Source organism: Myotis davidii, unplaced genomic scaffold (assembly GCF_000327345.1).
Source record: "Myotis davidii unplaced genomic scaffold, ASM32734v1 scaffold107, whole genome shotgun sequence".
In the NCBI taxonomy this organism is placed as follows: Eukaryota; Metazoa; Chordata; class Mammalia; order Chiroptera; family Vespertilionidae; genus Myotis; species Myotis davidii.
The window spans coordinates 3,997,203-4,022,713 of NW_006383012.1; the positions used below are offsets into that span (position 1 = coordinate 3,997,203).

Consider the following 25,511-nt stretch of genomic DNA (forward strand, 5'->3'; position numbering starts at 1 on the left):
AAAAGAAAATTACTCTGCTGAAATCTACTTGGGGTTCCGTTTGTAAGCAAACTCAGCTCGGCGCTGACACGTCTCCTTGTGGGATCCGGCTAAACAGGAATAAAAATCCCCAGATGGACATCACCTTGCTATGGATGTCTAAGCCGAGGAAACTCTTAAGCCCACCTGTGTGTAGTGGTGACTGTTTGTCTCTAGGCCAGTGGTTCTCAACCTGTGGGTCGCGACCCCTTTGGGAGTCGAACGACCCTTTCACAGGGGTCGTCTAAGACCATCGGAAAACACATATATAGTTACGAATTGTTTTTGTGATTAATCACTATGTTTTAACTATGTTCCAGTTGTAACAATGAAATTGGGGGTCACCACAACATGAGGAACTGTATTAAAGGGTCTCGGCATTAGGAAGGTTGAGAGCCACTGCTCTAGGCACAACCGGCATCTGGCGATCAGCCAAGGTACCCAGGTACTTTCAATCAGTAATGGAACCTGTGAGTCTTTGGAACCACATGCAGATGGTGGGTGGGTGTTAGTGTCTAAGTACTATCCCACGTGATAGACAATTTCTGTTGGAATTAGGAAAAGGCAAAAATATTTTACCTACTTAATTATTTCTTACCATTGCCCGGGAAAACAGTGTCTAGGGAAATGGAACCCGGCTTAATGTGTGGGAGTCTTTCGTTCAGATGCTCTGATTTTGCTGCCTCTGGTCTGTCCTCCCGTTTTCATGGCATTCACTCCCAACCTGCTGAGGTTTTATTCCAGAAGTCTCATTCTCTTACCCAAACTGCTCGGCGCCAGCGTATATCCACAGGTGATTTAGGAAAAGTTGACTATTGAACAGCGTGCTCATCCGTCACCCTCATGAATGTGTGAGAGAAATGAATGTCCTCTTTGTGCAGTGGAGGTGTTTGCCTGCGTGCGCCATAAGCTTACTTGTTTCCACATGATCACTTCTGTGTGACTGAGAATAGGTGAATAGTCTATAACATACCAAACCAAGGAACTGTTTCCTTTAAAAGAAAGATTGCTGATTATTTTTAATTGTTTAAACTTAGATTGTTTTTAAATTTGTAAAATGAACAGAAATGGGCATGCCGTGGCCCCTTTGTTGGGTCATTTTACTTATATTGACCAGTATACTGCAAAGACAGGTGAAACCAAAGTTCTACCAGTGCCAATGTCTGCACGTATATCCCCCTGATTCTCTGTAAAACTGGTCAAAAGCAGATAGGAAATGAAATGAGTAAGTGGCAGCCGCTACCATTTATGCTTTTTAATCCTTTAACTTCAAATGAAAATTTTAAAATCTATTTTCTTCTTTTGGGGGGGTCTGGGGGGGCTTATTCGCGCTCTAGTAAATATTTAATGTCTATATACAAGGCCTTGGGGATCCTCAAATGAAACCAGTTTGATTCTTGCCTTCAGATTGCTCTAGTCTAGTAGAGAATATGTTCCTCTAACATGCTGTGGGAATTCGTAAAATCATCTCATTCTCAAGGAAGCTGTGGAAGATTCTGCAACTCCCATGAATCTTTACTGGTGATGAAAAGGGTGCCAGGAAAACAAATAACCAATAGAAAATACGAGTTCAATTGCTATAACGCCACTATGTTTGGGAAATATAGAGACATGGAGGATGATATGGAATCATAAGAGAACCAAGTTTTGAAAGAACAAAAGTATGCAGAAAAATTAGATGAGACACATCTAATTTAGTGAGGTAGCAACTGATTCACCCAACGTAAATAAATAAATTACTCTTCATGTAGCTACATGATATTACCAGAAGTGAAAACAAAGACATTTGGTCCATTCAAAATTGTAACAGTGAAATATGACATCAGAATACAGATAACGCTGATTTCCTGTATTTTTCTTCTGTCTTGACGTAAGATAGAGAGCTACCTAGGGACAAATGTTCATTTCCTGAATCTGTAGACAGAGTTTAAATAAAGTGGTGTTTCAGACAACGAAAATGCTCATGAAACAAATGACCACTTGTGTGGTGATTGGGGTGAAAGAAATGGATTTTTCATTGACCTGCACGGAATTTGATTATTTGAATGGCTGTCTTAAAGGGTCACAAGTAGAACGAGAGGCTTCAGTGTTGCTCCTCATATATTTGCCGGCATGTGTGTGTTTGACAAAATGAAATGGCAGATGTTATATATTATTAAAATACTAAAGGCCTGGTGCTCGAAATTCGTGCACGGGTGCGGTCCCTAGGCCTGGCCGGCAATCGAAGCACAAGCGTCTGGCATGGAAGGGCAGGTCCCAGCTGACCCCTGGGCCCTCGGTAGCACCTGGACCCCTGTGCCCCCTACGTGTCCTCCTCCGCCTGAGTCATAGCTCCCAAGTCCCCATGCGGAGGTGCGATGAGCACAGCCAGGGAGCAGCGTGAGCCTCTGGGCCGCCCAGTGGCACTGCACGGAAGCTGGGCTGGCAGTGTGCTCTCTCCCAGCCAGTCTTGCCGACCAGCTCTTGTGCGAACCCACAGGGAATCCGACCGGCCCCTGCAGTGGTGGCGGCTGTGGCCTGGAAGCCCATTGGGGCTGGCCTTGCCTCCGCTACCACCTGTTGCCAGCATTTCGTCGCTGACACCCACCATGTTCTGCACTGCCCCCTGGTGGTCAGCACATGCATAGCAAGCGGTCAAACTCCTGGTCCAGGGGACAACTTGCATATTAGGTTTTTATTATATAGGATATTTTTGTATGATTACCTTCATATCAAATACTTTTCTCTCTCACACACCCATATTTTCCCCTACTATTTGCACAATTTAAAAAAAATCAGAATGTTTCCTTCAAAAAGTGAGTTCTGTTTACCCTCCCAACATCATGTAAACACATAGTTGGTAAGAAGTCTTCTTTACTAATCTACAATATAAACAAAGCAGATTATATTAAAGGTGGTTGACCTAGCAAGCACTATTCACACGTCACTATTTAATACATAGAATTTTTGTCAGAGCTATTTCTGACTCAATCTAGGGAATAATTGCCACCAATCATTGCATTCACATTGCACATTTTAAACATGGTTTTGTTGCTTTGTAGGGTGACAGATAAAATATCTGGAAAATTTAAATATACTGTCAGAATAATTCCTAAGGGTAAGAATGCCAGAAATGCCAATGCCAGATTTATATGCTACAGAAATATAATTTTTAAATAAACAGCTTTATTCTTAAAGAGATGAGCTATGACTGAATGTTTTTTCATCTTCTTTAAAAATTCATTCTTTTTCCCACCTCAATTTGCCAAGGAAACATTTTGTTTTATTTTAATTGTTCTTATTACAATTTCTGAAAATTCAACAGTAGAGAGTTTTCAAGACATGTGAGAAAAAATAACCTTGAGGATTTACTCTCAATTTTAATGCACTGAAAAATGTATATTCTCTCAAAGTCCCTTTCCTTTACATTTTCACATTTCTCTGTTTATCTCATTGCTCTTTCCTGGCTTGTTTTTACTAGTGATGAGTGTGGGCCCCGACCTGAAATTAGTACAGCAAAACCTAACCTCTAAGAAATCCTTCACCTTTTAATCGCCCTGTTCTTTCAGAATAAACTGATTGAATTTGCTGCAGATTCTTTAGACTTAACAGATTTACACTCCAACCTTAGAATAATGCTACGAAGAGGAAATTTTGTTTTAATCTAGGTATTTTGTGTGAGTAAACTTATTACTGTACATTTGCCTCATTGTCTTTGTCCGACTGCCTGGCCTCTTCAAGGCTGACATGGAGATGTGTTTACCAAACTAAAGAATGGCTTTGGATTTCTTTATATATATTTCTCTTTAATAACATTGGGGTAGCTCTGCACATAGAATGTTGGTCCTGTGTCAGGCGTGTGACTGCAGCACTTAAAGTTCCCTAACTCTACAGCTGTCCTAATGTGCGTCTGACCCTAGCCACACTTTACACACGTTATCTGGTTGAATCTTTAAGAACCCTGTGGAAGAAGCACCCTATCCCCATTTTACAGATGAGAATAACTACGCTTAGTCAAGGAAGCTGTTCATAGTCACATATGTGGAAAGGTGAGAATATAGATGCATGTTGTCACATGGAACTCGTTGAAGCGCAGAAGCAACTTCAAACGCAGTGGAGCATAAGGGCTCAAACAGTATCATCAGGACTGTCCTGCTCCTCCATCTCTCATCTCAGCTGTGTTGTGTTGGGGTTGGGGGCTCCTCCATCTCTCATCTCAGCTCTGTTGTGTTAGTTGGGGGTGAGGAGAGTCTGTCCTTTGTCAGCATTTCTCCTCATGGAGATGCAGCTTTTGGAAGCCTTCTCAGTGACTATAGCAATTTTATCCTGTAGTAGTTCCAACAAAAGTCATAGCATGGAGTTCTGTTGATTATGGGTAGGTGCAGTTCCCACTCACCTGTGATCTGATGTTTAGACCTGAGACTTCATGCAAGGGATGGACAAATAATAGATCTCTGAGGAAAATCCAGGGTTTCTACTAAAAGGGGGCGGATGCCAGCTGGGCAAAAACATCCGATGCCACCTGCAAAATGTTCCGGATGGATTTTTATCTGCACCTGGATCTCAGGTGCAGCACCGCTTTCCCGTCATGCCCTCAGCTGTCCCCAGCCGGAAGTGGCCTGTCTTCCCTCTGGTCCTTCTTCACGGCCGCCTCCACGTCTCCGGGGCACCGGTGCCTTCTGCTTTGCATTGTGTGTACTGTGTTTATTAGCCTCCATGTCTGAACTTTCTCCTGGATTGTTTTTACCCCGTAAAGGATTTTATACAGCTCCCCACAATGTTGTGCACAGGGGAGGCTATCTAAGTGAGAGAGAGAAACGGGGACTGGGAGTCATGCTAGTTTCCCCAAAACATGGACTGAGACAGGCCAGTTGACAGAAGGGTTTCTGGGAGGCACAGTGACAGTCCCCCTGGTACATCCCACCCGAAAGGCATGAGGTGTTTCTGTCTGGCTGGTTCCCTCCAGGTCCTCGGGTGTGAATTGGAAGCTGTAGGTGGTCAGGCTCATGGCATTTGGCACAGGGCCATACCCCTGGCGTGGGCCTGCTCAGTGAGTAATCTCGGGAAGGATGGCTGGGAATAGTTTCCCAGTTGCTGTTGAGGTTCACGTGGTTGTCATTTATTGAAACGCTGCAGATTTTTCTCTATTGCACTTTGGCTCCAGTGCAAATAAGTTCATTCAAAGATAAAGTAAGTGCCTACACAACAACAATATTTTTGTCAATCACAGTAGAAAAGCATCTTATATTTTTCTCGGTTGTGAGCCATAATCTGACCTAATTCTTGAATTACCTTTCTTTTCTGATTTTTTTCTTTTTTCCGCCAGGATACATGCCATTCTCTAATGCGATGTAGAATAGGATGGGTGCCCTTTACCTTCACCATCAATGCCGTCTTTGAACGCAGCCTTGAGCTGTTAACTAGAAGCAAGGCATCCTAGGCCTTCCTTATGCACGTAAAGGAGCCCCAGCCCCCCTCGTAAATGGCTATTTATTAACACGCATCCCAAACGATGTCTTACAATCCCAGGCCCCCACGCCACCGCACCACTGTCCGCTCCATTGTAAGTTGAGGGAGGCCTTTGGCCATCTGTTTCATTAAACGCAGCGAACAATATCTGAACTTCATGAAGCAAGAGTCGGGGCTCCCCTCTCCACAAACCCCCCTTCTGCTGCCGCTGCCACCACCAGCATCACCACCATATTTTTTTGTTTGAACGCTCACATTGTAAAGTGGTGTATTCACACATCAATTTTAAAAGGCTGGCTGTGTTATGAGATGGGACAAAGCGAGCTCAGTGACGGCTCAGGCGCGGTGCAGGTGGTGGAGAGAGCTGCTGCCCAGATCAAAAGTCAAACCACAGTGAAGCTTCTTTTGAAAGTGCAGTTAGGGAGACAAGGCCAAGTTTATCTGTGGAAACAAGAGCGAGTTATAGATATACATCTCCAGGGCAGGAGGACAGAAAGGGGCCCACAGTCGCTGGGTAAGGGTACTTCCCAGTGCTGACAGTTCCGAGGGTGCCTGTGGAATATGTAGCTCAGAGGGATTTTTCTTTTTGGGTTTCTTTTTTTCTAATTAGTCTTTTATTGTGCAGCAATTGATAATTATTATTTGTGCTTTGGTGCTGTTCCGAAAGTAGCCAAGCTTTTTTTTTTTTTTAAGCCACCTTGGGGGCAGGAAATGGCTTCTTTTCATGGTTGCATTTTATTTTTCAGCAGCATTTAAAGACAGACTCCTATTTATACCACACAGGCAGTTTTGTCTGCTGTAAACAAAGTAGGTGGCTGGGAATTGTGCCTTCCCAGAAATGTTTTCCAGGGAGGCCATAATAAGAAACAACTGTGTACATCTTGAGAATTTGTCGTCTAGGTATGAAGAAAGAATTCTTTGCTTTTCTGAGGACAAACACCCCACTATTTGTAAAGAAGTATATCCAGTATCCAAAAGTGTGATAAGTATTTGTTAAATTCTAAAGTTTGCCACCACCTTGCTAGTATTAATTAAGGTTGTTTTCATTTACTATTTTGAACTGTTGCTAACATTTTTTGGCAAGACAGAAGCTGAAGTGACAGGAGGCATAATCATTTTTTAACTTCAATATCCTATTATAAAAGATAGTGACTTCTTTTGCAAAGTTCTATGAACTTTGAAATTAAATATGAATATCAGTGAAGAAAATGCCAGGATGGTACATTTTTTAAAAGATTTTTTTATTGATTGAGAGAGAGAGAGTAAAGGAGAGGGGAGAAAGAGAGAAACATTGATCTGCTGCCTCCTGTACCACTGCCCCTACTGCGGATTGAGCCCTCAACCAGGACATGTGCCTTGACCATGGATTGAACCAGCAATCTTTTGGTGCATGGGACAGTGCCCAACCAACTGAGCTATACTGGCCAGGGCCAGAATAGTAAATTTTTAAAGGGTTGAGAAGGCTTGGAATTATGGAAGAATAGCACCCAAGTTTCCTGTACAATTATAATTTACCTGGGAAAAACCACTCCGCTTTTTCATCTTCTGATGACTTAATGATTTTGTGATAAAGGGAGAAAAAAACTATTTGCTTTCAATTCCCAAGCTAGAGTGTCTGGATCAGGTTTCAAGGTCTAGGAAACCACCCATATTCTCTGTCTTAAGGCACAGGGTTGTGGTCCTTCTCCTGGGGTGGGCTTGCCAGAGTCTCTGAGCCACTGGAGTTCTCTGAAAATGTTTGTGTATGTGTGTATATGCATCTTCCTGGGAATTTCCCATAACATTTGTAAGAGTCCATGACCACCTCCAAAAATGTTGAGAAATGAGCTACTGTTACAAAACTGTGCACAACATCCTAACTAAATACTACTCAGTTACTTCGATATCCTGGCTTATTTCTAATGAGTTAGCCTACCAGAAATACTTATTTTGAATTTTCCACAAACTTTAACAAGAAACTTTGCAGGGATACCTTCATTGGGAAATCAGATCATTTATCCAAAATAAGTCCTTAAAGACAACTACTACAATTAAAATCTATACTGTGGGGCCTTCTGGTTACAAGGCACATTCACCATACAAAATTTCATTTAATGTAATCTCCATAAGGACTGTGAATTGGTACTGCCATTGTTCCTCTTATGTTATAGTTAATTGAGACCTCCAGGAGTTGAGTCTTGTCCAAGTTCATTTCCACCAAGATGGGGCAAAACTTGGACCAATGCCCTGACTTCAGCCACAGAAATCATGTTTTTAGCCGTCTCTTAGCAGGAACAGCAACAGCAATCTTCTTCACCAGCAAATATTCAATATTATTGTGTAAAGGGAATATACTAGGCATCAGATTCAATAACTCTGAACTCTATTCCCAGGTAGCTTAATATTTTTAATACCTAGTAGCTTGTGCTATATGGTAAGTGAGAAATAAATGCAACAGGTGATGATACAATGAAGAAACCCCTGGAGGGCTGTGGTAAGGTAAAACTACAGAGGAGACGGCAGCTACCTGGGGCCCAAAAGTTACTAATTCTTAACCCGCATATGTGGTGTACTGACTGTTTCCCTTTTTATGGCCACTTCCCAGTAGAAGAACTTGAATGCTGTGGGATGGTGTTAAAAAGATCTGTTTGGCCCTTGCTGCTTTGGCTCAGTGGATAGAATGTCAGCCTGTGGACTAAAGGATCCCAGGTTCGATTTCAGTCAAGGATACATGCTCAGGTTGCAGGCTCACTCCCCAGTAGGGGCCATGCAGGAGGCAGCCAATCAATGACTCTCTCTCTCTCTCTCTCTCCTTCTCCTTTCCTCTCTGAAATCAATAAAAAAAGACCTGGTTTTTTTTTGTGCCCTGCCAGTGTGCTCAGTGGTTAAGCATTGACCCATGAACCAGGAGGTTACCAATTTGATTCCTGGTCATGGCACATGCCCATGTTGCAGGCTTGGTCCCCAGTTGGGGATGTGCAGGAGGCAGCCAATTGATGGTAATTCTCTCTCATCAATATTTCTATCTTTCTATCCCTCTCCCTGCCTCTCTCTTTAAAAATCAATATATTTTTATTATATATGTATACATAATAAAAAAGATCTGTTTGTGCACAACTGTGTTGAGGGGACACTGGAAGTTAATAAGCAACATGTAACTGTACCTGCTCATTAAGTAAATATGATCCAAATACTGAGATTATTTTTAAATCGCAGTGGAGTTTAAGATTTTCTTCAAAGAGTAAGAAAGGCTTGAAGTCACCTAAATAGTTCTAATTGTAAGCAATTATGAACAATCTTTTCCCACATCTTACCCCAATTTTAGAAGTTAGTGAGAATTTTGATGTTCTTAACTAAAATTACATTGTAAAACTTAATAGCATCTGAAATTATCCTGCATGTTGGCTATCCCTACTATAGCTATGATTCATGAAGAGATGCAAAGAATATTGGCAGAGTACATGAATTATTTTATTGTGTCATATTAATTATTCAATAAGTATATCACTTTAAAACACTGACTTTTTCACATATTCCAATTAAATCTTCCTCGTCAAATGGCCTTATAGAATTTATTAGTAGAAAACTTGCCCAGCCAATAAAGAAAAGCATTTATTTTCTATTATGTATACATGATCTGAAACTATAGCCTTTTAGGTCTTTTAATCTGTTTGTTCAAGGCCAAACCATTTATATGGATAATTTTTAAAGCTTCTGTACAAAGCAAAAAAGAACATTTTATTTATTCACTGGGGTTTTGATGTGCCTTGAAATTGCATAGATAAAGTATTTTCAAGCTCATGGATGTGGAGTAGATAAAAGGTCTCTTATTTTATAAGGCTTTATGTGAGCTTTTCAAAAGTACAGTTTTCTCATGGTTAGAATTTTTTAAATAAAACGTTATTTCACTATTATAATTGGAGTTTGATGTGGGCATCTTTTTTCTTCCTTGAATTGCATGTTACATTATGTGTTTAAGATCATTTTTATTACACTTTACCTCCTGGATTTTAATAGTTCTCTTGTTGGAGAAATTAATTTACCAATCCTCATTTTCAGCAGATACCAACTATGTAATATGACTAGGAGTCGAAAACCCAAAAAACTCAGATTTAAGAGACAAAGAATGAAAGATACGACTTGGTTTTGCAACATATTGGTATGAAGATGAAAAATGATTTCCCTCCCCCTCCTTAAGAACCCGTGCTAAGCCTGGTGGACTGTGGGCAGGTAAACAAGAGGCTTTTTTTTTTTTTTAACTCGGGCAACTGAACCCGGGCCAGGTTCTGGGTGAACATTAGCTGCTGTTGGCGCTGCCATGTCAGGGCCAAGGCACAGCTTTCCCTGACTGGAGCATTCCCCAGCTGCGGCAGCCACCGGACAGGTGGGGAATGAATATTGTAGAGCGGTGGGGCATGTGCAGAGTGAGCTCCTGGTCCCCGGGACGCGATTTGGAGAGGCTTCAATTGGGGCAAACAGGTGTTCCTGCGAGGAACTGTCCTCAGGTGGCTGGGGGGTGCCATTCTTTCACACACATAAAAAGTGTCCCTTCCCTCTGCCCGCAGGAAAATCAGAATTAACTACAGCTTTTCCTTTTGAAATGGAAAAGAGAAATAAAAACATGGCACCAGGTTTTGGCTCCGACTAGATTTCCATGGAGCATGTCATCTAGGAAGGATGATGAGAATTCTGGAAGCAAAATATCCTTGTTGTGTTCAGCACTGGGGATGCTGTAAAAACTGAATGAATGCGGAGAATCTTTTTACCAAAGGAGGTACCTATCAAATGGAATAGCCTTGTTTGTCTTCTATTACTCATTTCTTCATTCACCAAATATTTATTTCACTCACAAATTTTTGAACAGCAGGCTAAGTGCTAGGGTTACAACAGAAAAAGGCCTTAGTCTAAGCTGTAATGATAGTAATTGGTTGGAACATGAAAGTGAACCTGATTAATCTTTGGGGAACTATGGATGGTAATTGCTGGCATCAGAAAGGTCTCCTTTTGTGTAACATCACCATGTTGAGGATATAACTAACATTTTTTGAGGGCATCTTTTTACATCACATTTTACCATTAAACATAAAATAATAATATTAAAGGCAGTCGTTAGAAGATGGTTTTTAATCCCTCTGCCTTGAAGCAAGCTACTTCCTTGATATACTAGTATTCCCTTCCAGGGTTTCAGTCACAATCCATGTATAATGTTATATTGCTTTTTCTCATTTATTAATATTGTATCTTAAATCTATTTCTAAATTTACACCTAGTCTTCATACTTATATCTTTCCTAATTTAGAAAATCTAATGAAAGTTTTTTAAAACCTTTTATTTTATAGTAAAAAAAATAACTTTATCAAAAAATTGGAAGAAAGTTATTCATAATCACAGTGAAAGGAAGCCCTGGGAACAACTGGTTAAAGTTTTGGCATATTTCATGCCAGTCGTTTTCTATGGATTTCATTTATTTAATTGAAATCAGTCAGCATGTACAGTTTTATATTCTGCTCTTTGCATTAAGGTTCTATTAAAAGCATTTTCCCATGCCACTAAAAACTCTTTGTAATTCTTATTTATAGTGGTTGCATAATATTCCCTCATAGGAATATTCCCTTTATGTTAAATAGGTTTTTGCTAGCTTATTGCTATATATTGACGCTATGTCTTCATTCATGGATTATATTAGTTTTTTAGTGTGGCATCCTTGAACGGAATAAGTGCTCATCTTATGTATGATTTCCCCATTCTTGAGTTGTTAACTTTTTGATCTTATAGTCGGCTGAGCTATATCTTCCAAGTAATTTTTTAAGAAAAGTATATGATTTGTATATACAGATGGTCCCCCATTAACAATGGTTGGACTTAACGATTTTTAACTCCACAGTGGTGCGAAGGCTATATCCATTCAGCAGAAACCGTACTTTGAATTTTGAGTTTTGATCTTTTCCTGGACTAGTGATGTGCGTGCAATACTCCCCTAGGATGCCGGGCAGTGAGCTGCATCTTCGAATCAAGTCCAAGATCACAAGTCCAAGATTACCGACACCCTGCAGTAAGCTGTGTTTCCAGGGTGTTTTGGGATATTGTTTTGTGTCTTCTCATCCTGCCATGGCTGCAGTGTCCATCCGTACCTCTTCTTTAAGATAGTTGCTCAACTGCAGGCTAACGTGCTCTGAAGCACGTTTAAGGTAGGCTAGACTGAGCTGTGATGTTTGGTAGGTTAGGTGTGTTAAATGCATTTTGACTTAAGATATTTTCAATTTATGATAGAATTATTGGCACTAATGCCATTATAAGGCAAGGAGCATCTGTATCCTGATCCTCACATATATGGGAACTGCCACCAATTGTATACATGTGACATGGATGTGCATGTGTATCTATGAATGTTGGTGTGGGTGTGCACACACACATATACACACAGACACAGTTTGCTTATGAAGATCCTATGCTTCTTAGGAATCTACAGATGTTGAGCTGTTGTCTTCTGGCATTTATGTTCTCCGATCTGCAGAAGGGCAGACTCTATAGTGACATGTTTGTAGGTTGTGTGGGTTTTGCTTTGGTTTTATAAGTCTTTGGAATTGAACAGTCAACCCAGGATGTGTCAATAAATGAGTCTCTCACTCCTTTTGGTGGATCCTCAAATTCAGGTCTTCTCTCGGCCCCTGAGAAGCCTTTTCTTTTATCATGTCTTAGACTGTGGCTTCTCTTCCAAGTTTTCTGGGGACAACAACATCTGTGATTCTCACATTCAATCTCTATTTTATATTTTCCATATTTGTCATTTTTGCTCTTCTTTTTCTTCTCACTTTATCGCCAATATCATTGATTCCACTTTTTGCAGCATCATTTCTGCTTTTTACTGCTAATTATGTGAATATTAATGCTGCTGTTGCATTAGTTTCGTTGAAATATTTTATTTATCTCACCCATAGCTCCCCCTTTTACTCTTTTCTCTTTTCTCAACCTCACAGGTTCTTACTTTACCATTTTTCTGTCCCTTACTTTATAAAAGCTCTACCTCTTACTGTTTTCATTGAGAATGCCAAACTACTTTCAAAAAAGTTTTTGGTTTCTTTAGCACTTAATTTTCAGAATTGCACTCTTCTTCTGTCTCTTCAGGATGTCATTTCCTTAAGCTTGTTCTGTAGGATTTTTTTCCCCATCATCCTCATGTTGTTTTGAGGTGTATTTTTTAATTGGTACTATAGGGAGTGGTAGGGAGAGGGAGAGAAAGAAACATCAATTGCTTGCCTCTTGTACACACCCCAACTGGAGATAGATCCCACAATCTGCATATGTGCCCTGGGAATTGAACCAGTGACCTTTCGGTGCACAGGACAACATTCAACCAACTGAGCCACACCAGCCTGGGAAGTTTTGAGTTTTTATTTGATTTGGTCACTTTTTAAAACCTCTTCCTAGATCTGCAAATGGATGGCAGCTTTATATGCTCTACTGTGTCTGGAGATAGCCCTTTGTCTCTGTACTGTCTTTATGAGAATGAAATGGAACTTCTTCCCTCCCCCACTCCTTGACTCTGGCATGAAAAATGTTCAACAAAGATGTGAAAGAGATACCAGGGTATACCACTGGCATCTCCTTCACATTTACCCTCCCCCGCCACCACACACACACACACACACACACACACACACACACACGGACACAGTTTGCTTATGAAGACCAGAATGCTTCCAGGATCTATTGCATTACTCCATACCTTGCCTATCGCTACCCAATATTGATTCATTGTTTTCCTGGGAACTCTTGTTACCAGCTACAGAAAAGAAAGAAGATGAATGTGAGGAAGGAGCAATGAATACAGTAGTCCTAATGCCTCTTATGTCACAGCATCGACTTATCAGAGATACAGCTGCTTGGCTTCTAGTTGTTACAGACCTTGCATTATTTTTATCTAGTAACAGCTTTGTGGGGATGGGGGAACTACTTCTTACATTTGTCAGTCCAATTCATATTTTTGTAGAATTGGAAAATCCTTCCAGGCTCTGGCAATTTGTATGAAAGTTTGCTGTAAATTTCTATCGTCTTCTATTTTTTCCTTCTAAAAGGGAGCCATCAACCAGACACCATTTTCAACTGGGAACTGTAGGTGATCTTTAAAATTGCTTGGGATAGGGGGACCTTACAAACCATTGCTATGGCCCAACCCTGGGGCCTGTATTCCTGGGTGGTCTTGTTTTAACTGTTGCTATTTAATTATTGATGGCTTACTAACACAAGACATGGAAGCCTTAGGGGAAATGAAATCCTATGTGCTAGTTTCTTTAGATGAATCTTCTTTGAGGTGTAAGTGTCCCTCTAAGAAATACAGTGAGGCTTGATTCAGGGGGTCATTCCAAATACGGCCAGGGAAGGGCAGCAGTGGCGACTCATTCATTGGTGGGATCTACTGACACACTTTGAAGGCCAGGCATCCTCACACTCTTTAATACTCCCTCCTAGGATAAAAACAATAGTGAGAACCACTTACTTAAAGGAACTAATTTCCCCTATTAATATTCTCATCCTGGGAAGCACTTAGAAAAAATGGTAATTCACTCCACAGATACATGCAAGGAACTTTGCTGGGTATATAGGGATGGAGGATGACTCTTATCTTTAGAAAACTCACATCCTAATTGAAGAGAGCTAAGGAGTGCAGAAGAAGGGCCAGCTCAAGATGGATGGTGATCAGAAACCTCAGTGCCCAACTCCCAGAGTCTGTAGATTAATGCCAGTTTAGAAGAATGAGCATGAGTTCCATGAATGACATGGCGTTTTATAATGGCCCCTAAAAGAGGAGTAAGATTTGTCCAGGCAAAGTTCGAATGGATTTCAGGCTAAGGAAATGGCTGGAACAAAGACAGGAAGGTAGCATCTTTCAAGGCAGGCATGGCTGATAATACAGATCAGCTCTTTATCGTCAACTCTATGATTCATGCCTTTTTATTTTCTGATGTCCCCATTTTAACGGAAGAGTTTGGGTTACCTCCTAACACATTTGCTGTTGTGCACAATTGTCATCTCCTTCCCATGCGGACCCTTACCCAGTAGATAAAAGCTTGGCAAAGTCAAGTGGCCTGAAAATCTCTAGGATCCACTTTTTCTTGCCATTATTATTCTTTATTGAGCACCTACTATGTGCTCCAGGCAGAATGAACCTTGTTAAAGGCTCAAGTTCCTTCAGTCTTCATGTAGTCCATTGATTTGTTTCTTCCACAGGTTATTTCCCCTTGAACATCCCTGGATTCACAGTGTTTTTCTAATAATTCTGAAAAGTATTTCAAGTTGACTGTGTGTATAGGTAGGGTTTTTACTTAGGGCCATCATGACCCCAAACTCACCACCCTGGTCCAATGCCCAAAATGCCTCCTTTAGAGCTTGAACAGTAGGGTTTGCTGCCTCTCCAGCTGCTGTGTGGGCACCATCGTGACCTGTTGTCTCAGCTCTGCTGCGTCTGACATAATCTGATTATTTGCTGAGGCTCCGTTGGTTTGGGGATGGGGAGGAGCTGAGCCTGGAGGAGTTAAAAAGGCTACAGTCCAAGCAGCCTGGACGGGCTGGAATCAGGCTTCACAATATTGACTGAAACGGGCCTGAGCATGCTTCTGCCCCTTTTTTCTTTTTCTTTTTTTTTTTTTTTTAAAGCAACAGTTTTGCTTTAATAGGACTTGAAATTTTTAACCCAGTTTTGCTTTGGGGGAAAATGTATTAACCATATGCCTTGTCAAGATATCACGTTTTTTAAATTTCCGAATGAAAGTCACCTCTCAGTGCCGGGGTTCTCTCTAGGAGCACACCTGCCTGTTAATCACGGTCTCTAGCTTTTTATTTCCATTTGCAAATGGGGATGCTTAGCAGCAGCCTCAGAAGGAGTGACTGTCTCATCAGCGTGACGAAGGGCTGATGAAATACATACAGGTACCTGGCAGGGTACCGTGAAATCAATCCCTGGGCCTTTAAATCTCCAAGAAGAAGGAAGTGTGAGTAGTCAACACAGACATTAACTGATGGGGGACAGGTGAGCCCAAGGTCCTGATTGGTGACCCAGCCTGTGTGAGTTTTGACTGTAGTTATTGCATAAATAGGATAGTCAAAGCAAAAGAAAATGTTTTTTAAAAGAAAAGGAAAAAATCACTCATAACCCAAAACACCTCCAAGGACCTTTTCATCATTGTTTTAGTCCATTCATATGTCGACATTTTTCGTTACGTGGCTTTAATACCATTTTATGTGCTTCCTTTTTCTTTTTAACTTAACATGATGGCTTGCTCTGCTATTGTCTATTTGGTATTGTAGTTAGTCTTTTCCTTTTTAATCAAATTATTATGACATTTATAGAGGTTCAGGGAAGCCCTGTAAGTAGCATGTGGGTGGTTTTCATTTGTTTTTCAGAAAACGGAAGGGCTGACTCGAGGGCGCCGCAGCTTAATATTTAAGAGGCCTCTGATTTCTAATAATTGGGTACTGAGATGTATTTGTATCGTTCTTTACTACCCACATGGACCACTTGCACATGTGAACTCTCGGGTATTTTATAATAATATTGACGACAAAGTGTATCTATAAACAAAGCAGGCAGGTGGCCATAACTGGGATGGGTTCCACTGATAGTCCCATCCTCCCCCAGAATTCCCCCCTGGACTGAAGGCTTCATGCATTGTCAAATGTCAGTACTTGATCATTTAATTCATGTCAATAACGGCCCCAGCTTGGTGGCGTGTTCACCAGGTAAAATGTGTGTCTGCCTTGCACAGAGCACTGAGGGACAGCCTAGAATAAAGGAGGCTGGGGGAGGGCTGCCAGGCAGGGGCTTGGGGGCTGCCTGGGAGGAGATGTGAGCAGGGTGCTGTGGGAGGAGCTGCCGAGCAGCCAGGGGGCAGCATGGGAGCATTTTGCACCTCGAGAAGGAAGAGAGACAAATGGAAGAGGCAGATGAACACAACTTCACCTCTTTTCCTGAGCCCAGCCTCGGGAGGGTGATGGATGACTTCTTGTCATCTTTTGTGTTTCTTGAGCAGCAGCTAAACCGGAATCTCCCCACTGAGACCAGAAGTAGAAAACTGGAAGTCTGTGGGCCATACGTGGCCTGCAGAACTTTTTTGTTTCTTGGTCTTCACAGTTTTGTTGTTTTGTTTAATTTGAGATGTTATTTATATATAATAAAATTGACACATTTTAAATGCAGAGTTTGATCAGTTTGGGTCATGCTGTGTAACTGTGTAACCACCACAGCACATCAAGGCTTAGACCATTTCTCCCACTCTGAAAAGTTTCCCCTAGTCCCTTTGGACTCAATTCCCCTCCCCATCCCTGCCCCTGGCGGCCTCCGATCAGCTTTCTGACAATAGAGTTTTTCCTTTTCTAGAATTTCTTATAAATGGAATTATGCACTTGTGTAGTCTTTTGTGTATGACTTTTTTCACTAACATAGAAGTTTAGAAATTTTTTCCTGTTGTTGTATCAGTAATGCATTCCTTTTCATTGCTGAGTAATATTCCATAGTGGGAATAAATTGCAATCTCTTTGCCCATTCACCAGGTTTTGAACTTGTAGATTGCTTCCAGTTTGGAGCGATTATAATTAATGGTGTTATGGCACTTGTGTGCACATCTTTTTGTGAGCATCGGTTTTTATTTCCCCAGGGTAAATGTCTAGAGGTGGGACTGCTGGGTCATATGGTAAATAGATGTTTAATTCTACATGAACCTGTCAAGCTGTTTCCAAAGCGGTTAAACCATCTTGCCTTTCCGTAGCAACGCATGCGAGTCCCGGTTGCTCTGCCTAGTTACTCCTAAAGCATTCACACTGGCTGTCAGCAGCGAAAACTCAGATCCCATAGAGAGGCCCGTGGGCTGCAGCTCACCCCAGTTCCTGTTCGATGCATTTTGCTCACGTACGTTATCACCTCTCGCCGGTCGATGTCTGACCTCTGCCTTAGACATGCTTCTTAGCAACCTTGTGTCCCACGGTGTGTGTAAGGCATCGTGCTTGGGAGCAGGATCTGTGGAGAAGGCAAATCCGCGTTGGAGTCTCAGTCTTTCTGAGCTGTCGCTATGGACAAGTTATTTAACTTCCCTCAGCACGAGTTTCTTCACCTGTAAAATGCTCAGGTTACCTTATTCAATGGCTTGTTGTAAAAATGCAGTGATACCCAGCACAGGGCCAGGCCCATGGAAAATGTGCAGTTGGCATTGCACAGGTAGTACCTCCTGGTGTCACCGTCTATAGTCCAGTGATTCTTGTATGTGTAGTATTGTGTGTTAGTATCATGATATAGTCTAGGACGACGTATGTGTGTAAGACATATACACCTGTACCCTACCCCCAGTCTCCTGGGCCAGACCTGAGCATATGCACTGTTTAAAAGTTCCACGGGTAATTGGGGTGAGCATCCCTGGTCAACACACATTGTTTGACCAGGAAGACAGTAACCAGGAGCCGTACACTCTAAACTCAGTTCTACCACTGACTAGCTGTGTGACCTCGGGCAACTCACTTAACCTCTCTGATGGAGCAAATTTACCCGAGATCTGACTCTCCAGCCAATTTGGTCTTTTCACAATTACTAGGTTCTTTCTGGCACACAGTGGCTGCAGTTGGAGACAGATGAGTTGAGAGCCATGCCTGCTTTCTGAGTAATATGTCAGTTGGCTAACCTTCCAGTGAAGACCAGGAAGTAGACTCCTCCTTTAAGTGATGGACACAGCAGTACGTCCAAATCCTGAGTCGAGGACACGGTTCCAGAGGTGTTAAGCAGGTGGTCACTCATTCTGATGCCCCTCCCACGCAGGCTGTGGGAGTGCTAAGGACAGTATTTCTAGCCAGTCCACATAGCTTCATACCATTTCTAATATCTGTATTAACAATTATTAGTTATGCTAATTAAGAGTAGCGAATTAATAAGAAACACATAGCTGCCACACTCTTAGTAGCTGCCTCTGAAATAAGGCTTTTCATTCGCCTTTTAAATGGGAAGGAAACACCCCAGAAGTGTGTATTCCCATGAGGCCCCCTGCTCTGGAGTGTGGATTTAAATAAATGCACACATATAGGCCACACTATCTACACGGAAGCATCTTAAAGTTAATTACGGACAGTATAACAGATGATTCATCCCCAAGGTTGCACCCAAACCGAAGAGTCAACAATTCTACACGTGAAGAGTCTGAATAAGAGTACTGTTTGTCAGCACAGTTTCTCCTCATCCTAAGTCCCTTTTTCTGGAAACTACCATGAACCCCCTGAGCCGTGTTAGTGGCCTTCCTGTCCCCCTGCTCTCTCAGACCTGCCTCTTCCCTGGCTGCTGTTTCAGGCCAGGGAGCATGCAAGGAGGATGCCAACCTCTGCAAAGCGGCATCTTTATTTACACACTTTGCTGCAGTCTTTCCCAAACTTCAGTGATTTGAGTAATACCATCACAATATGCTTTTTTGGTCCCATCTGCCTAACACCTCTACTGCTGTTTTCCTTTAAATGGGCACCCTTTTGTTTTAAACTTAAATACCTTCTTTAGGTATATCACGCAGAGAATTATCCATGGTTCGAATATGCTCGTTATTATGTTAATTCACATTGTGAAATAAATTAATAAGTACATACATGAAGTGTTAAGAGAGTTCATGAATATTCAAAATAAAAAGAAATCATCTCTATGTGCCTAGAGTCAGCCATGGTACCTCCAGGCATCTACACACGGCACTGTGGGAACCTGGCTGGGCTCTCCTGGGGTTTCCTTGCCCATCTCCCCCCTACCCTTGCCCCCCAGACTGTGGGTCCCTGGAGGGGAGGACAGGCTTTCATCTGTGTCTCCATGTCAGTCAGCCTGGTGCATGATATGCATTCAGTAAATGTTTGATGAATGAATGTTTCTCTGACCACCACACATGAAATTCCATGAGCAAACAGAAATACCTGCTATTTTCTCTCACTGTGAGTCCCCAGCTCTGGTCAACTTGGGCACACGAACGTGGCGTCAACACAGAAAGAAGAACCGAAACCCGTGAGAGTGAAGGGATGCCTGTGCTTCTGCCTCCTGAAACTTCCGAAATGACAGACGTGTGATTCATTTCATTCCCCTCATGTTGAGATTCTTAGAGACATGTTGATCTTAACATATAGCACCTACCTTGAATTTTTCTGCATGGTGTTTACTGCTGTCATTTCAGATGAAAGCATCTGCATTTAATTACAGAAAAGCATTTTAACAGTTCAAAATTTCTAACTCGAGGATTGATGAATTCTATAAGCATTAGTAAGAAACACATTGAATAGAAGAAAAGGGGCCTAAATACTTAGATATATAAAAAGCATCTAATTTTCCTAAGCCTTTCAAAAATATTTTTCTTAATGTTTAAAGTGAGAAAGATAAACAGACTTGTTGGTTTATTTGCATGGATTTTGCCTTTTCCCCCACAATTGCTGAGATGGTTTTGTTTATAGAAAGGGAGGTGGTGCCAACCTCAAGAGGCAGTTGCCAGGCTCGATCTGGGGCATTGTGAATAGTCTCCAGCTTACTTTATGGCAGCCGAGGGCAACTACGGCCCGCGGGCCGGATCCGGCCCGTTTGAAATGAATAAAACTAAAAAAAAAAAGACCATACCCTTTTATGTAATGATGTTTACTTTGAATTTATATTAGTTCACACAAACACTCCATCCATGCTTTTGTTCCAGCCCTCCGGTCCAGTTTAAGAACCCATTGTGGCCCTCGAGTCAAAAAGTTTGCCCACCCCTGCTTTATGGCATGCGCACCTTGCAAATATGGCACCAGTTCATTATGGACAGTTCCTTCTTACCCTGTTCAGAAAGGCACCGAGCTGGGTGCAGGCAGAGGAGATAGGGAGGAGGCATCATGTGCCCATGGGGCTAGCATCTCCCCACCCAGCAGCCCTGGAATGAGAGGCGCCTGGTTGAAGGGAGGCAGGGGCGAGGGGGAGGGAAGAACTTCCTCCGTGGGGCCTTTCACTCCCCACGTGGCCCGTCCACTGAGGTTAATGACAGTCACTTCAAACCAAAAGCAGAAGAGGCTACATTTATGTCTCTCATCATTTTTTGCTGCCTTTTGGAAAGTTTGATCAAAAGTACAAATTGTTATGCAAGATCATTAAGCACCACCACCTAACGTGGCACCAAGTGCTCTGAGGACAAATTGTTTCAGAAAGAGCCTGTCCCTCCTGCTCGCCTGCAGAGGGTTTTGTTTGCTGAGTGTTCCGTGTCTAGAGAAAAATGTAACGAAGGGAAATGATTGTATGAACTCAAGTGGGCACATCCAGGGAAATGCAGAAGGATTATCTCAAGGTCTGCGTGTCGTATTCTGTGCTCTATAAAGTGAGGTATGTCTGCTTGTTTGTTTGAAGCCTGATGGCCTTCAATTAACTGGCCCCGACTCACAATTGGAGCTGGTTCTGAGGCTTTCTCCTCGGCCCCTGAGATTTGTAAGTGTTCTGTAATTTTTGTAGCACCGACATTGTTCCTCGGCCTGATTTACATGCATTCGGGGACTAGCCCCAGGGAACTAGCTTCAGATTTCAGGGTGTGTGTAGTACTGACAGAAAATACCGGGGCTCCAATACCGGGGCTCCATTCCCTATCCGCTTCTGCACTATTGAACGCGAAATGTCTTCATAGTGAAGAAACGTGGGATTGCTGAAATAAACGTGCTCGTCAGTCCATTTGTTTTGGTCAAGAGTAAAACTATGAAGCATAAACTAAGCAAACCTATGCGCGACCCTCCTCTATCATTTCCTTGGTCAGACACTGTTTCCTTAGTTTTCTTCATTTGCGCTGAGTCTCCAAGAAGAAAAAATAATCACCCCATCTTTGTTAGTGTGCACTGCGGAATATGTTTAAGCAAAGAGTCGGGTCATAGCACCCAGAGGCCGTCTTCTTTTCTGCTGAGGAATTGTGTTTTCTTGAGTATGTTCTGAGCTGCAGGAACAAATCATTAAGTGACACGAGAGTACAGGAAGAGAGAAGTATTCAAAAATTCTATGACCCCTGCTGCAGGGGTGGCTGACAGAAGACACTGGCTTTAATTGCTTGTTTCTCTCTTGCCAGTTTTTGTCTCAATAAAACATTCCCGTGATCGCAAGGCAAAAGGTGATTGGGAAGGCGACATTTTTATTTTAATGGTTCTATCGATTTTTCTTTATTCAGAATGATCAAGAAAATAGTTTTCTAGGTATAATCAAATAGCATTTGTCCACAAATCATACTAGTTACGCAGAAAGAGCCATATTAATTAGCACTGCACAGGAAATGGGATTTAAACACCAACCTGCTGATCTTTTGCTTCTTTTCTGTTCTTGGTATTTTGAAAAAGAATATTTGATTATATATATCCGCTCTCAACAGAGAAATAACAGAGCTTTGTTTCATAACAAGAAAATAAAGCAGCTACCAAAAAAATGTTTCTCTGTATTAGCATATGTGTATTTGTTTTAAATTCTTTTCTTCGCCCTGTAGCAGGGCACATTCGGATTTTTTTTATCTACTTCCCTACTTTTTAAAAATAATATACAGGTTGGTGTATTTACATTTTAAAATAAGAACATTCATTTGCTTTGGAATGGAAGTTTCCAGCAGCATTGTGGGTTCATAAGCTAATAGATTTAGCAAATAATGTCAGAGAAACCTTAAAGCTGGTCTCCATCACATATTACTGTAAATAGAACAGCCAGAATCCCTGTTCCCTAGAGCAGTGTTATATATTTAAATTTAAAAATATATACATTTAAAAATTGGAAGCAAAAAGCTAGAGTCCTAGCTGTGGCACGGTGCCTTTCTTGAGATGATCACCCCAAGTCGGTGGACCCCTGGCTTATCAAACCTCGAGATGAGTGGATAAGACACTCTGTCTTCCCAACTCCGTGCAAGGTTCACCCCTCGGCTGACTATGGCCTTCTTGCCCGGGGAGCCTTCCCCAAGTTTCTGCTGACACCAGCAGAACACCACTGTGTTTATTGAAAACCAACGATGTAAATTCTTCCTGATGAAACCGAGAAAGGGGAAAGAAATTCTAACTTCAATATTTTAAGTTTAATAAATTATTGCGTCAAGTTAGGACAACACAGAGCTATTGCTTAGCAACACTGGATTAGGCAGAAAATAATTTAAGCTACCAAATGAGAAACACTTGTAATCGAATCTGCTCTAACACTTGTTTTACCACATGGCTTAACACCCTTTCGCTCACACATGGTTAAACACATGTTTGAACTGATGTTTTAACACCCGCCTCACACATCTTTATGCTCTTTGCTCCCATATGCTCAAACACATGCTTTGACACCCTGTGCGGACTCGTCGCTGAACACAGGCAGAGTATTGTCTGGGGTCTCCTTGCCTAGAATTTGTTGGTTAGGAGCATGCAGCCAACGACTGGTGCCCAGTAAAGCCATAGCACTTTCTGTCAGATGACCTCCACTCTCGGGTGCCTTCCGCCGTCGTCTGGAGAAGAGCATCCTCTTGGAGACCCCCATCACCATGGTCCTCTCTGTCTCCTCTACCCCCAAGGGGTGGCCTTCCCAGGTATCTCAGCAATGGGTGTGTCCAGTCACTAAATATTGTTTCCCACCCTGGCCAGTCTACTTGTGTTTTCCCAAACTGCCAAGCCCTCACGTCTGACTCACGGCCAGATGTGGAACTGAGGTGATTTTTTTTCCCCCTCTTAAGTTTCACTTGGCAATTTCAAGCAGCGTGGAAAATGTACATATACCAGAATAGGGTGCTTGTGTTGCAGGAGTCTGAACATAAGTGGAAAAAGCTTGGCCTCCCCTTTCATGGGTCTGATTGTTTGGAACCTCTCTCTCTTTTCTTTTCCTTGTGGCAGTTGCCATCGCCTTTGTCGAGGTGACTGTCTCCTGTTCACTGTCACCACCCAGACCAGCCACGGGCAGGGTCACAAGAGGCTGCCTCTGCCTCCTACTATCTGTGGCAGCGGTCTAGAGTGTGAACTTCTGAGCTGGACTGCTTGGGCTTCCTCATCTGTGAAATGGGAATAATGATAGTACAACTACCCTACAACTTCCTCATCTGTTGAATTGATTGAATGACTCAACACATATAGATCACTTACACAGGATCTCCACATAGGAAGTGCTCAAAAAAAAAAAAGTAGCTCTTAATTCAAGTAGAATAAAAATGTGACAATGACCTAAATGTAAACAGTGTTAGTTTACAAAATGTGGCCTATCCATATCTTTTTAGATCCATGTCTGAACATTGGGAGGTAAAACAATATCCCCATTTTTATAGACAGGCACACTAAGACCCAAATAGCTTACGAACTCTGCCAGAAACTGCGTCGCTGGTAGGTAGTGAGATCGGATGTTGAATGCTGGTCCTCTGACATCTAAGTCAGCGTTTTTCCTACCGTGTTACAAGACTAGGCCTGTAAAATGTACACAGAAGTACCAGAAATCGCCCTCCCTATCTAAGAGCTTACAGAGGAGAAAAGATACTGACAAATGAAAAACAACTTCCATTTATTGAGAGAGAACTATGAGCCAGCCCTAAACTAGGTACTTTGTAATAAATCATCTTTCTTAATCTTTACAACAAGCGATTTGACAGGTAAGAAAACTGAGGCCCAAAAAGCATAATTAACTTATCCTGAGTCCAAGAACTGATAAGTAGCAGAACTAGAATTTGAACGCAAGCCTGATTCCAAATAAAACCCATACCTTTAACCATTACTCATATTGGCTCTCAACCAACAACAATAAATGAGTTCAGAGACAAACTGTAACTATTGTGTAAATCAATTTTGGATGAAGTCTATTCTTCCCTTAATCATTCCTAGTTATGCTGCTGTATGATTGTTTGGTTGTTTTTTTCATTTTTAACATTATAAAGTGGATAAGCATAACAAGAAATAAAAGTCACTGCTGTTATAGGAAAGCATTTGGAAATTAAATCCACACTTAGGCTGTGCCGCTTAACCTTCGTGGAAATTCTCCTTTACAGGTAATTGTGCTCACAATTATCTGACAACAAGAATCATTTCAACTCCACGGCTTTCAGGTCCCAAGGAGTGTTAATGGATGCTAAATTAAATTATTTGAAAATACATTCTCCTTCCTTGGCTGACCTCTAAAAGGTCAGTATTAAGGAAACTGCATTAGGAACGATACCCTTGAGTTTGGTGGGTCGGTAGAGCATTTTTCATTATTGTCCATTAATAACTCAAGCTGTCTTCGGAGCTGGCGCTACAGATAACTCCGAGGTGACTGGAATCCTTGAGCTCACTTTCCATGTTAAATTGGTTTGGACCCAGATGCGGAGACTAACAATCAGACCATTTAAACACAGACCAAGATCCGCCAGGAATAGCAACACTTGGATGCCTGACTCAGAGATGTAAGCAGGAATCAGTGATAGCTTCGAAGGGCGGAAAGATCCCAGAGGAAAATTTGGGGGGTTCTTCATTCTCTTCATTCCGTTTTTGCCCCAAACACAGAATTGTTAGTACAAATACCTGGCAGCGTCGACACACAGGTGCAGATTTGGACTCTAGTAAACCTCGCTCGGGTTTCTTTGTAGTTTAACTGACTTTCACTGTGTCGAGGTTCAAGATCAAATGCTCGCATTTTCGTGTAGCCTTTGCCAAATTTCCAAACCTCTAAGCACAAAATCCTCAGCCTTCATTTCTTCGCTTGCCTGGAAATCTAGGTAGCACTGAGCCAAAAGTAGAAGTTATGAAGTGAGATTATACTTGATTAGGAACAAGAAAAAAAAGTCCCCTGTCCAGAAATGCAGATGTGCGCAGCATTCCTAGGGGAATGTTGGTATTTGATCTCCGAGTCTTAAAGGTTCATGTTCCCAACATTAAGAGATGCAGGGAGCCAACTTTTATTTGTAACTAATGCCGAAATTACTCTGGAGATCCTAAGCGTATCGCATGACAAACCAGTGGGCTTTGGACGCCCCACGGCTCGCGAGTTACAAACATCACTGTGAGAGGAAGGGGCAACAAGTGAAGGACGTCATTCCTGAATTTGACTTACACCGTGGTGGCGTGATCGTGAGTACACTGTGTGAGAGTGTTCATTTCAGCGA

The 25,511-nt window shown here is 42.0% G+C and overlaps 1 protein-coding gene across 6 annotated transcripts in view; it reads left to right on the forward strand.

Moving 5' to 3' along the window:
- VTI1A (vesicle transport through interaction with t-SNAREs 1A) overlaps positions 1-25,511 on the forward strand; it is a 313,354-nt gene that overhangs the window by 181,206 nt on the left and 106,637 nt on the right. The window contains exons 9-10 of one of the 6 annotated variants that reach the window (XR_001512316.1): positions 10,011-10,219; positions 11,330-11,521. The exons of 4 other annotated variants lie outside the window; for them this stretch is intronic. Coding sequence is in view for 1 of the 2 variants with exons in the window: in XM_015557989.1 (XP_015413475.1) it covers positions 10,011-10,044 (34 nt within the window). In the remaining variant the exon portion in view is untranslated. Of the gene's footprint in view, positions 1-10,010; positions 10,307-11,329; positions 11,522-25,511 lie in introns of those variants that run through there. One more of the 6 variants, XM_015557989.1, reaches the window with a different exon arrangement.